The 12,422-nt window shown below is 52.1% G+C and overlaps 1 protein-coding gene and 2 long non-coding RNA genes across 3 annotated transcripts; all 3 read left to right on the top strand.

The window, feature by feature from the left end:
* The first annotated feature begins 3,129 nt into the window (after positions 1-3,129).
* Positions 3,130-3,583, top strand: LOC118982095 (small integral membrane protein 10-like protein 2A). Its single transcript, XM_037039026.1, has one exon. The coding sequence runs from the start codon at positions 3,130-3,132 to the stop codon at positions 3,364-3,366; it is 237 nt and encodes a 78-aa protein (XP_036894921.1). The 3' UTR covers positions 3,367-3,583.
* Positions 3,584-3,646: 63 nt separating this feature from the next.
* Positions 3,647-5,813, top strand: LOC118982072 (uncharacterized). The gene is made up of 3 exons (XR_005065477.1): positions 3,647-3,787; positions 4,654-4,811; positions 5,452-5,813. It is a non-coding gene; the product is annotated as an uncharacterized LOC118982072 (long non-coding RNA).
* A 781-nt stretch (positions 5,814-6,594) lies between these two features.
* Positions 6,595-7,820, top strand: LOC118982064 (uncharacterized). Its single transcript, XR_005065475.1, has 2 exons — positions 6,595-6,674; positions 7,667-7,820. It is a non-coding gene; the product is annotated as an uncharacterized LOC118982064 (long non-coding RNA).
* Positions 7,821-12,422: the final 4,602 nt, after the last annotated feature.

Here is a 12,422-nt window from a genome sequence, read left to right on the forward strand (position 1 = left end):
CGTAAGAACAAGTAAATTGGGGAAATCTGAACTAAATAGATGGCTTATGTCAATATTCTGATTTTGATATTGTACCCTAGTTTTGAAAGATGCTACAATTCTGAGAAACTGGGTAAAAAAAATGCATGGGATTTCCCTGTGCTTTTTCTTAAAAACACAGGTAAATCTACAATTATCTCAAAATAGAAGGCTCAATTAGAAATCAATTGCAGTTCTATATACTAACAACGAACATGTGAAAACCAATATTAAGCACAACTACCTCATACAGATACTCCAAAGAAAATGAAATAGATATAACTACAACAAAATATGTACAGGGTGGCTGAGTGAGAACAAAGAGATAGCCTAAAGGAGCTTTTTTCTGGTGATGGAATAATATTGTATCTTGATTGTAGTGATGGTTATACAAATCCTGACATGGAAAAAACTCTCTACAGAAATACATGTATATACACATAAATTAATGCAGGTTAGAAAAATGGTGAATACTAAATTAGGCCTGTAGTGTAGATAATAATAATGTACCAATGTAAATTTCTGGGTTTTGATATTATACTTCATTTATAGAAAATGTCACCATTAAGGAAGCTGGATGAAAGACACAGGGGTTTTTTTTTGTGTGTGTGTACTACTTTTGCAACTTCTTGTCTATAATTATTTCAAAATAGAATCTTAAAAATATATGAGATAAGGCCAAGGAGAGGTTTCAGAAATGATTGAAGGAAAAAAGGCTCTGCAAATGAATGAGGTTGGATCCAGTCTGGAACAAAGGGTTTCTATGTGGCTAAAGTCTATATGTCTGTTGCCTTTTTTCAAATAATTATTTTTTTCATTGTATTACACAAGTAATACTTATATACATATGGGTATACATACATATACATAGTGAGTAAAAACTGTTGATGTCTTTTCTACTACCTTAACCAGAGGTAAACAATATTGAGTAATTTGATATATCTACTCTTAACTATTAATATTTGACATTCCTAAAAAAAAACAATCCCAAAATGATACAGATTGTGTGATTCCATTTATGTGACATTCTTCAAAAGACAAAATTATAAAAATTGACAACAGGCTGCCAGGCATTAAGAAAGAAAAACAGAATGGTATTTTTTATGCATTCATACCTATGCACTGTTATGTTGTTGATAAAATCATGATGTCACACAATAATTTAGTGTCTCTGAAACTGGCTATTTTTCCTTGACTATGTAGGTATGACAATTGCTCAATCAGTGTATGAATCTGCTGGGTTCCATAAACAGTTACATGGATACCATAGGGGTGTTCACATGTGATGGTAAACTAACATTTTGAGAGGATCTTAATACTCAGGCCGGCCCTCCTTGTGAATGAAAACTGGGATGAGATCTTTATAAATCTACTTTTTTAATAATCTACTTTTTTAAAAAAAGAATGACCTTCACAAGTTTTTTTTAAAGATTTTATTTATTTTTAGAGAGAGGGAAGGGGAGAAAGACAAGGAGAGAAACATCAATGTGTAGTTGCCCCTCATGTGCCCCTTACTGGAGACATGGCCTGCAACCTGGGCATGTGTCCTGACTGGGAATTGAACTGACAAACCTTTGCTTCACAGCCCGGTGCTCAATCCACTGAGCCACCAGCCAGGGCCATAGATCTACTTCTTGCAGATAGATTTTAAAGTCATAACTAGAATGAAATGTAAGCATTTCAATAATCTTGAAAACATAATCAAGTTTGGTTTAGAATAAAGATAAGATGAAACCATGATAGGGCTTTTAAACCTATTGTCAAGTAAGAAATGTCCAAACCTGGAAGAAATTTTATGAGTCTACTCAAGCCAAACTGACAATTGCCGAGAAGCAAAATTTCGACAGATTGAAAAAAAATGCTCTGGAAAATGGCTATTTTGCACCTTATATTATGCAGTACAATCAAAAGAGGAAATGTGAGTGGGTTACTTGAAATCCATTGGTGATAGATTAGGGAGGTGGGAGAAAGCAAAGCAGGGAAATTTCTGGGATTAGATAAAAAATAAAATGATAGACACATACTTCTTTACATGGGTGGGTACAGGAGAGTTAACAGTCAACAATAACCATGATAACAATAACAAGTGCCTATGCTTTGAGGGCTCTGGAAAAGGGCATGTTATCATATATGTTATCCTATATGCAAAGAAAATAGGCTCAGTGAAGGTGAAGGTTGATCATTGCTAGGGAAAAATACTGCCCTAGGACACACTCCCTGCCAGGATCTGCTTTTAGTTAGTTTGGGTTTTGTTTTGTTTTTTAATTTCAGACCATCTTACATGGTTACTTTAGGTCTCTGAGTTTGTAAGGCCACCATGTAGGCCTCATCTGGACTTGTCAAGGTTAGTATGTGGCCCCTTTTTGTCCACACAACCAGCAAGAAAAAGGCCATAAAGGGCAAATAAAAATTTGAGAAGACCTACAGTTTCCAGGGCAAAGACAGACTAAGAAGAGTCCTTAGAAATCACTATGGGGTGAACAGTAAGGGCAGCAGGACAGTTCACAAATAAAGAAAAATACATATGACTGGCAAATATACCAGAAAGGGTATTTTGTGGGTTTGGTGAAACTCCATAGTGGTACCAGAGAAATGCAATAAATTGGGTGGCTGGGATTTTCTGTGGAGACAGTGGGTGATGGTGTGAATGGGCTGAGCATTGTGGGTGGGCCTTCTATACATCTATGTACCAGTCCAGAACTTGGGCCATCTACTTTAGGGCTTTCCACAGAAGTAATCCCTGGAGAGCACCACCTTCCACACAGTCCCGGCCCTCTGGCTCTACTCTTAGAAGCCTGAGCTTGTCTGGGTCTAGGAAAGTGCCTGGGCAGGTGCCTGGGCCTAGGCTCTATCAGCTGCAGCATCTCTGTGACCCCCACCCCCACATGCAGGAAGAAGGTTGGCTGCAGTAGGGGCGGAGCTACGCTGGCGGCCACCCATCTGGGAGCCAGGGAAGGGATTAGGCTGTGCGTGGGCGGCAGAGGAGAGCCAGTGGCTGCTGCTGCACCAGATCTCACCCTGAAGGAGACTGAGGGAGGGTCAGAGCAGGAGGTCACCCAGGGCTGACTGTTGCTCTAGGCCTCGCATCTACCTGCCAGCCGCTGGTGCTCCATGGCTGCATCCGCAGCTCTGTCAGCAGTGGCGGCGGTGGCAACGCTGTCTGGCCTGGCACTGCGACTGTCCCACTCTGCAGCGGCCCGTGGCTCTTACTGTGCCTTCTGCAAGGGGCTCACGCGCACGCTGCTCACCTTCTTTGATCTGGCCTGGCGGCTGCGCATGAACTTCCCCTATTTCTACCTTGTGGCCTCAGTGATGCTCAACGTCCGCCTGCAGGTGCGGATCGAGTGAGCGCCTGTGGCCACAGTGACCCACAGGAGGGCCCCCGTGCCAGCCAGCCCGTCCGTGCGTCCACCTGCCCACGCGTCGACCCGCCCACAAGGAGGACAGAGCAGCCTCCCAGATCTCCCCGAGGTGGTAAGGAAAGAGGCCGGGCGGCCCAGACCTCTAGACCCTAGGGCTCCGCAAGAGGGCGCTGGCCACTGAGCCACCCAGGCCACCGAACCCCGGACCCAGGCGTGACTTGCGCGCAGCAGTCACGCATGGCCAGTGCTGGATTGCACAAAAACTCAGAAAATGGGGCTGTGACTTCGGGTTCCAGGGCATTATCTGAGTACAGCTGACCTGTTGCCTCACGTTGGCAAAAGGGGGAAACCAGAAAGAAGAAATGCTGCTGCAGCAGGGACGTGCTTTGACCGGCCTGACCATAAAGGTAGGCGAACAGAGAGAGGTTGGACCTGCGGGCTGCAGGGAGGCGGTTGCCACAACATTCAGACACCAAGGGGCCTTGGGGGTTTGGATGAAATATGGAAGGGGCCCGAGGAAGCGAACCCAGAGAGCTGCGGAGTCCAGCAGAGGCAGGCAGGGCAGCCTCGGGATCTTCAGAGTCCCTTGTCATGATTCCAAAACTGGGGGTGAGGCGCAGCTGTAGCTTAGACATCGCCCTCTCAATAGTTCAGCCCATCTCCCATGGAGACCCGGCTGTCCCCTCCCACTCACCACCCAGGTCCAGGTCCCCTTTCCCCAGAGGCACAGCAGGTGTCACCAGAGTCAGAGGAAATGGAGGGGAATGAGCTGCGGTAGCCCACGGGGAGGCCCTAGAAGAGAAAAGATGCTGTCACAGTTCTCCTCCACCCTCCTGGGTAGGCAGCCTGAACCCTCAGGCCCCAGGCTCTCTGCAGCTCCCTGCACTGTGTCTTCAGGGCCAGGGGGCTGCTGTCTGAGCCTCAAAAGGCTATTGCTGCCACTTTAGTTCTCCCCCTTCCTCTCTGAGGATGCGTTGTGGAAGCCTGGAAAGCTGCCTTTCTCCCCAGCCCCCGCCCTCCATGGTTTTGCTCTTCTGCCATCTACAGCCCAACTTGTGCCACAGAATGCCATCCTGTGGTACAGATGACCTCCAGGAGGGCGCTGAGAACCCCAAGGATCTGGGAAATGGGGATTTCCTTGAGCAGAGGGCAGTTCTCAAGTGGGCTGGGGGGAGAAGATGGAGAGGGGGCTTGCAGAGGAGACAACACCAGGACAGCCAGGGACCTCTCTGGGTGGGGAGGCAACTCTCAGGTTTCCAGTTTTTTCTTTCAGGAGTTGGTGTTTGTAGCTGGTGACTCGCCCCTTCTCTGGCGTCATCAAGTATCAAACCTGTGCCCAAGGGCCCACTTTGGCCCTCGAACTTCCTGGTAGCAGATGAGTAGCCTGGCTGAGGAGGAGAAGAAAGGCCCTCGGGGTGGAGGCCCCAAGAGGTGGGGCAACCCAGTGGTGTGGCTGTGGCATGGAGAAGGACCATGTCACCTGGGCACTGAGATCTCCTACCAACACCATGAGGGAGTTCTACTCTCTCCACCTAATGACAGTGGAACCTGGGGTCCTGGGGGGAGGGGTACAGATTTGCCTTTGTCCCAGATAAGAAGTGGTGAAGCTAAATCTTCCTTAGGCCTACACTGCCCCACCCACTCCTCGGTCTTCTGGAAGACCTGGCATGATGGGATGGGGCAGGGGAATCACAGGGCTCCCAGGGGATCTGGGGAGAGAGAGGTTCAGGGTAGGGAGAATGTGGGCAACCAGCTTTCCTTGGGGAGGTATTGGAAGTCACAGGGAAGACCAGGAGGACAGTCTAAGCTGAGATGGGCAAAAGAGAGATGAGTCCCAGGATCCCCTGGGTAGCTGAGGTCCTCACCCACAGGTGGGAGGTCTTCCCACCCCCCACCCTCCACCCCAGGCTTGACCAAGGGCTCCTCAGCAGTTGGACACACCCCTGTGGGCTTGGTTGGAGGAGCAGGGGGTGGCTCCTGGGGGGACATGCTGTGGCCAGGAAGGTAAAAAGATAAACTGCGGGTGGGAGGGGACTGGCAACCACACATGACCCCATCTCTCTGTCCCCAGGCTTGGCTCCCCGATGCCCAGGATCAGACGGGAGACGCCTCTAGATGGGCTTGGATTGGTCCTGGAGGCCCAGGGTGTGCTACTGACTGGTGTTCCAGCATGGGCAGGAGCAGCCCAGAGGGGAGCCAGGAGAGACCACGGCCCTCACCACCTGCCCCCAGTCCCACATCTGCTGTGACACTGGTTGCTCTGGGCCCAAGTCCTCAGAGATCGTGGGACTAAAAACCCACAGCAGTGTGGTCAGCCCCAGGCCCCAAGTGGCCCAGTCTCACCTCATCTGCCCCACTCAGCTGCCCAGCTGGAGTCTGGGTCCTGGGTGAATTACTCCTCCTGGATCACCCCAGGGACTAGGGACTGAGGCTGGACCAAGGCTCCCACATGCCCCCAGCAGTTTCTCATGGACAGGGCCTGATGGCTTCCTTCCGTGTGCCAAGTCTCCTGGGAGTCCCTATTCCTGGTGACCCCTCCTCCATTCCAACCCTGTCCACCCAGGACTACTTGTGGGAGCCTGCCAGCCTGCTGGCTCCATCCATAGATCTCCCAGGACAGCCTCCGAGAAAGCAGAGCAACAGAGGCTGTGCAAGCTGGGAGGAGGACCAGGGGCCTTCCTGGGGATGACACAGCTGGGCTCCTTTCCAGCCCAGGTCTCACCTGGGTGAAAGCCTCTGGGTGAGTGGATCCCCAGCTGCATCCTCTTGCTGGGCCAGCCGGAGAGGAGGAAGGCCTGAGAACGGCCTGAGGGAGGCTGCTCCCTGAGTGTGTGCTTGTGTCCCACAGGGAGAAATGTATGTCTGAGCCTCAAGGGTCCCTGGCCTCACAGCCCAGCTCCCCTGCTGAGAAGCCCCACCCCATTTGGAGGCTCTGTGGCTCCGCCTTTGGCTGCCTCTGCTCTAAGGGAATGGCTGGGGGAGGGGCCAGGGACTGGTCCTTACCTGTGTTCCTGCCATGGCTTTTCTTGCCATTTTGGCCTTGAGTAGTGAGCTGCTTCTGCTTTCCCACCTCTCCCCAACCCCACCGGGCCCTGGCTGCTCGGCGGGTTTTCAGTGCACTTTATTTATTTGCAGTCTGTTTTCCAGGCCACGGAACTTCTACAAAATCNGGGTGGGAGGGGACTGGCAACCACGCATGACCCCATCTCTCTGTCCCCAGGCTTGGCTCCCCGATGCCCAGGATCAGACGGGAGACGCCTCTAGATGGGCTTGGATTGGTCCTGGAGGCCCAGGGTGTGCTACTGACTGGTGTTCCAGCATGGGCAGGAGCAGCCCAGAGGGGAGCCAGGAGAGACCACGGCCCTCACCACCCGCCCCCAGTCCCACATCTGCTGTGACACTGGTTGCTCTGGGCCCAAGTCCTCAGAGATCGTGGGACTAAAAACTCACAGCAGTGTGGCCAGCCCCAGGCCCCAAGTGGCCCAGTCTCACCTCATCTGCCCCACTCAGCTGCCCAGCTGGAGTCTGGGTCCTGGGTGAATTACTCCTCCTGGCTCACCCCAGGGACTGGGGACTGAGGCTGGACCAAGGCTCCCACATGCCCCCAGCAGTTTCTCATGGACAGGGCCTGATGGCTTCCTTCCGTGTGCCAAGTCTCCTGGGAGTCCCTATTCCTGGTGACCCCTCCTCCATTCCAACCCTGTCCACCCAGGACCACTTGTGGGAGCCTGCCAGCCTGCTGGCTCCATCCATAGATCTCCCAGGACAGCCTCCGAGAAAGCAGAGCAACAGGGGCTGTGCAAGCTGGGAGGAGGACCAGGGGCCTTCCTGGGGATGATACACAGCTGGGCTCCTTTCGAGCCCAGGTCTCACCTGGGTGAAAGCCTCTGGGTGAGTGGATCCCCAGCTGCATCCTCTTGCTGGGCCAGCCCGGGAGGAGGAAGGCCTGAGAACGGCCTGAGGGAGGCTGCTCCCTGAGTGTGTGCTTGTGTCCCACAGGGAGAAATGTATGTCTGAGCCTCAAGGGCCCCTGGCCTCACAGCCCAGCTCCCCTGCTGAGAAGCCCCACCCCATTTGGAGGCTCTGTGGCTCCGCCTTTGGCTGCCTCTGCTCTAAGGGAATGGCTGGGGGAGGGGCCAGGGACTGGTCCTTACCTGTGTTCCTGCCATGGCTTTTCTTGCCATTTTGGCCTTGAGTAGTGAGCTGCTTCGGCTTTCCCACCTCTCCCCAACCCCATCGGGCCCTGGCTGCTCAGTGGGTTTTCAGTGCACTTTATTTATTTGCAGTCTGTTTTCCAGGCCACGGAACTTCTACAAAATCAGGGACACCAACCCGAATGAGATGGCTTTCAATTTTCCACGTGTGTTAACTCTGTACTGGTCAGAGGAATGTTCTTTCTGGGGTCAAATCTCATTGTCTCTCTAAGTTAAAAAAATGAAAGCCCTCCTGTTCAATAAAATAGACGAAACTGGGGCCTCCTGTTTCTGCTGTGGTGCAATAGCCTGGGAGGACAGAGGGCCACAGGTGAGAGAGATCACTACTTAAGACCAGGAGCTGGGGGAGGGGAGCACACTCAGAGGGCTATGAGTGAGTCCGGCCTCTTCAGGAGGTGCTTGGAGGTGCCACTTGACCTGGATGCCACTGCCTTCCCCTGGCCCCAGCAGGGGAGAAGGCAGCAGCAGAGGCCTGGCCCCACAGGTGGCAATTGACCCACTCACAGCCTTCGTTTAAATAACCGGATACCTAGGTCTTGTCTTCATTTTAGAGCCAGGTATTGGAAAGTGCTTACTTGGTTTGAATCCCAAGGGTAGGCTGGGGGAAGTGAGGAGAGATAGTCTGTCCACACATCATTTCCTTTCACCAGAAGCCCCTCTGCAGCAGCAGGTGGCAAGGTCCCCATCGCCTCTCTGCTGGTCAGGTGGTGCAGAGTTTGGGGGAAGATCAAGTGCAGGGACAGAAGCTTACCATTCCTCCACCTTAGCCCTAACTGTGCCACCAGAGCTCCAGTCCTGGTGCCTCCCCAGAGAAGCCAGGCCAGTGGTTCTGAGGCTGCTGCAGGGGTGCGGGTGGTGGGCGGGCAGAGGGTGAGTGAGGGAGGACTGGGGAAAAGCGCAGTGGCCAGGATAGAGCAAAGCAGGACCACAGGCCCCAGTAGGGAGCCATCCTCAGGACGCAGGGTTGTGCTCACAATGAGGAGCAAAGCCTGGGTATGGGCCCCGGGTGTACTCCCCACCTGTCACCAAGAGCTCCCCAGGGATCAAAGCACCCTGGCCAAAGAGACCCGAACATCTGCCACCACAGGGGGGATGGGCCCAAGTCCCCGCCAGTGCCCTGAGCTTCCCTCCCCTTTGTCCAGATGGCCCTGTTCAGTCCCTGATGGTCTCACACCAACTGCAGGAATTATGTAACCTAGCACGACTAAGATGGGAGAGGATCAGACAAGGGCTCCGAGGCCCTCTGATGAGGGAGGACCACCCTTTCCAGCTAGGGAGGAAGGCAGGCAGGCAGGCAGGCAGGCACGCCCTATCCTGCTTACGACCTGCCCACTGAGCCCAGCTCCTCCACCAACTACTGGGTGGCCAGGCCAGCCACATGCACCCTTGGGAGCCTTCGGGGGCGGGGGGCGGAGGGGGGGGGTTGTGAGCATTCAAGGTGACGAGGTCTGTACAACATTGGCCCTCAGACCTTATCACTCTAAGGAGAGAACACCAAATGAAGGGAAGTGGCACACAGTGGGACCCTGTGGAGCTCCAGGCACTGCGCTGGTTGGTTTGCTGCCATCATCTCATTACAATCCCCAGCCACCTGTTGAAGGAAGTCAGGGAGAGGATGTGACGACCAGTTTTACCTTGAGCTGGACCTGGGTAATCAGAGGCTTCTTACTCCCACCCGTGTCCTTGGAATGTATGCTCCGCCCACCATCCCCTTAGCCAGAGCCTTTTCAAGGACAGAGCCTTGGGAGAATGAGGTGTGGAGACCATCATCTGGACAGTAGAGTGACTGAACCCAGTCAAGGCCTCTACACAAACTTTAAGATTCTTGCAGCCACCCAAGACAAGCCTTGGGTGTAAGTTCCCTAGCTTATTAAAGCTGCCCCCCACCCACCTGGTCTGGTCTGCCTGTTCACTCACTCTCTCCTTGCCCTCTCTGTTCACTGATGTTGTCAGAGGCATAAAGGTTTGACTCCGTATCTTCCTACTAGAAATAGTTCATCAGTATAAACCACCCCTCGTTGGCATGCTTAATGTACAGTTCTTTGCTTTGTTTTGTTGGAAACTGAAACGGCTACTTACTCAGTCATTTATCCAAGGATTCCTTGTCTTTCTCACTGGAGAACACAGTGTTTAGAAGCCCAGACCTTATGTGTGTGCCTATGGAAAACGATGAGATTACACCAGTACCTTCCGTGCCAGTCCAAGAGCACAGGCATCATGCCAGAATTCTGTCGCCTTTCACCTTTCCATGTCTATCGCACCTTCTGGCAGGAGCATCTGACCTCCCAGCATCCTCGGTACATTTGCTGATTTGCACAGCCCTCCCGTGTATGACTATACTCTGACCCTGCTGGGCAGCCTTTCCACTAGACTCTAAACCACTCCTCTCACAGGCCTTGGCTTCCACCAGGCCACCCTCACACCTTTTAGGGTCCTACCATCCTACCCTCAGTGTTCTGCCCTACTGGGAAGGAAGGGGGAGAACAAAGGGCCAAGCAGCAGTGCTCCATGGATGGCTTTGCTAAGGCTCAGCCACCTCTGCAGGTGCTGAAACTCCACTGGCAGATGCTGGCACCTGGAGGCCAGGTCCATGCTGGGAGGAGAATGCTGACAAAAGACAATTGCCCTCTAAAGGGCTATCCTGAGCGCACCGNCACCTTTTAGGGTCCTACCATCCTACCCTCAGTGTTCTGCCCTACTGGGAAGGAAGGGGGAGAACAAAGGGCCAAGCAGCAGTGCTCCATGGATGGCTTTGCTAAGGCTCAGCCACCTCTGCAGGTGCTGAAACTCCACTGGCAGATGCTGGCACCTGGAGGCCAGGTCCATGCTGGGAGGAGAATGCTGACAAAAGAGGATTGCCCTCTAAAGGGCCATCCTGAGGGCACTGTGGGAAGAAGCGCCTCAGGGGTGGGAGCACAGAGGTCAGGAAGTGGCTGCGGGGCTTGAGGTCTGGGTGAAGCTAGCCCTTCTGCCTTCTCCTGCCTGGTTGTGTCTCCCTGATGGGGATGGAAAATGGACTGGACAATGTACTGCGGAAGTCTTTGGGGGATTAAAAGCCAAGAATGCCCCTTAGGGCCCTGAGCCCAGTGCTTGGCACAGACAAGTACTCAACACATCTTAGCATGAACGCTATTCACGGCAGGGATGTGATCCCCCCACCTGTTACCAGATTCCCACCAACCTTCAGGGCAGTGCTTTCGAGTGGTCCCCTGGGTCACACACTCAGTGCCATATCTGGGGCAGGTTTTTAGGATCCAAGAGTGAGCAAGTTTTACGCTGCCCCTGCCCTCCGAGGGGTGACGGATATATGACTTTCCACTTGGCTTCGAATATTCCTTTGAATTCTATTGTAAAAATGTGGCACAAAATGTTTGTCCATTTGCCTAATCTAGCAGCCCCTGTAGTACAAGGGAATCTCACTGCAATGAAATGAAGTTTGCCCCAGCAATGCAACGTTGTTTCATCCGTGAAAAATCCCCCATGCACCCCGGTGGGTGTGGCTCAGTGAACTGAGTGCTGGCCTACAAACCAAAGGGTCGCCGGTTCGACTCCCAGTCAGGGCACATGCCTGGGTTGTGGGCCAGGTCCCCAGTTGGGGGAGTGGGACAGGCAACCACACATTGATATTTCTCCCCATCTCTTTCTACCTCCCTTCCCCTCCCCCTAAAAACAAACAAAAAATAAACTCTTTTTAAAAAATCAACCATGTACCCTGGCCAGTCAGTTGGGTGGAACATCGTCCTGCAGAACGAAGGGTCACAATTTCAATCCCTGGCCAGGGCATGGATGAAAAGACAATGGACTGATGTTTCTGTCTCGTCTCTCTGTCTCGCTCTGTCTCTCTCTGTCTCTCTCTGTCTCTGTCTCTTCCTGGCTCTCTAAAAACAATGAAAAAATGTCCTCCAGTCAGGATTAAAAAAATCAGTAAAGGAACATGCCATACCTAGTAACCGAAAAGGAGAGTGTGGTAGACAAATGGTCCCTCCAAGTTGCCCGCGTCCTAATCCCCAGAATTTGAGAAGACATTGCTATAGGGAATTACAGTTGCAGAGGACACCATGTGGCTTCTAATCAGTTGACCTTAAAATACATAGATTAGCCTGTATTATCTAACCACATAAGTTATTAAAAGTGGAAGAGCGAGGCGGAAGAGTGGGTTAGACAAATGTCCTGTGAGAAGGACTCAGGCCACCGCTGTGGACTCTGAAGGTGCAGAAAGGGGCCAGGAGCCAAAAAATGTAGTGGCCTCCAGGAGCTGGGAACGGCCCTCAGTTTACAGGCAGCAAGAAAATGGGACTTGGGTCCTGCAACCACAAAGAACTGAATTCTGCCAATAACCCAGCTCAACAGGAAAGGGATTATCCCGTAGAGCCTCCGGGAAGGAACGTAGCTTGCCAATACCATGATTCTGGCCTGCCAAGACCCACACCAAACTTCTGGCCTACAGAACTGTAAGATGATAAATTGAAGTTGTAGATTTGTGCTGATTTGTGGAGACAGCAACAGAAAACGAATACAAAGACAAAAATTCATATGACCATCCCAACAGAATCAAAGAATAACTGCAGCCCTGGCTCTTTAAGGGGTGCCGGATAGATGGCTGTCCGCTTGGCTTCAAATACCCATGCGTTTGTGAAACGGAACCAAACACATGCTCTAATCAGGGGCACACTCTACTGGAAATACAGAAAGGAATCTGCTGCAGGAACTTCTGAGCAAACATAGAGGAAGGAAATGCCCCATGGCCTTCTTGGCCACCACCTTCACCTCTTGAGATGGACAAGAGAGTCTGTGGCTTGGGTGGATGCAGGCTGAGCTTGGAGGACAC

This window comes from Sturnira hondurensis, unplaced genomic scaffold (genome assembly GCF_014824575.4).
Source record: "Sturnira hondurensis isolate 20B ecotype Veracruz unplaced genomic scaffold, ASM1482457v3 Scaffold0024912, whole genome shotgun sequence".
Taxonomy (NCBI): Eukaryota; Metazoa; Chordata; class Mammalia; order Chiroptera; family Phyllostomidae; genus Sturnira; species Sturnira hondurensis.

Coding starts and splice junctions, on each gene's coding strand:
- LOC118982095 (XM_037039026.1), top strand. CDS start 3,130: ATGGCTGCATCCGCAGCTCTGTCAGCAGTGGCGGCGGTGGCAACGCTG.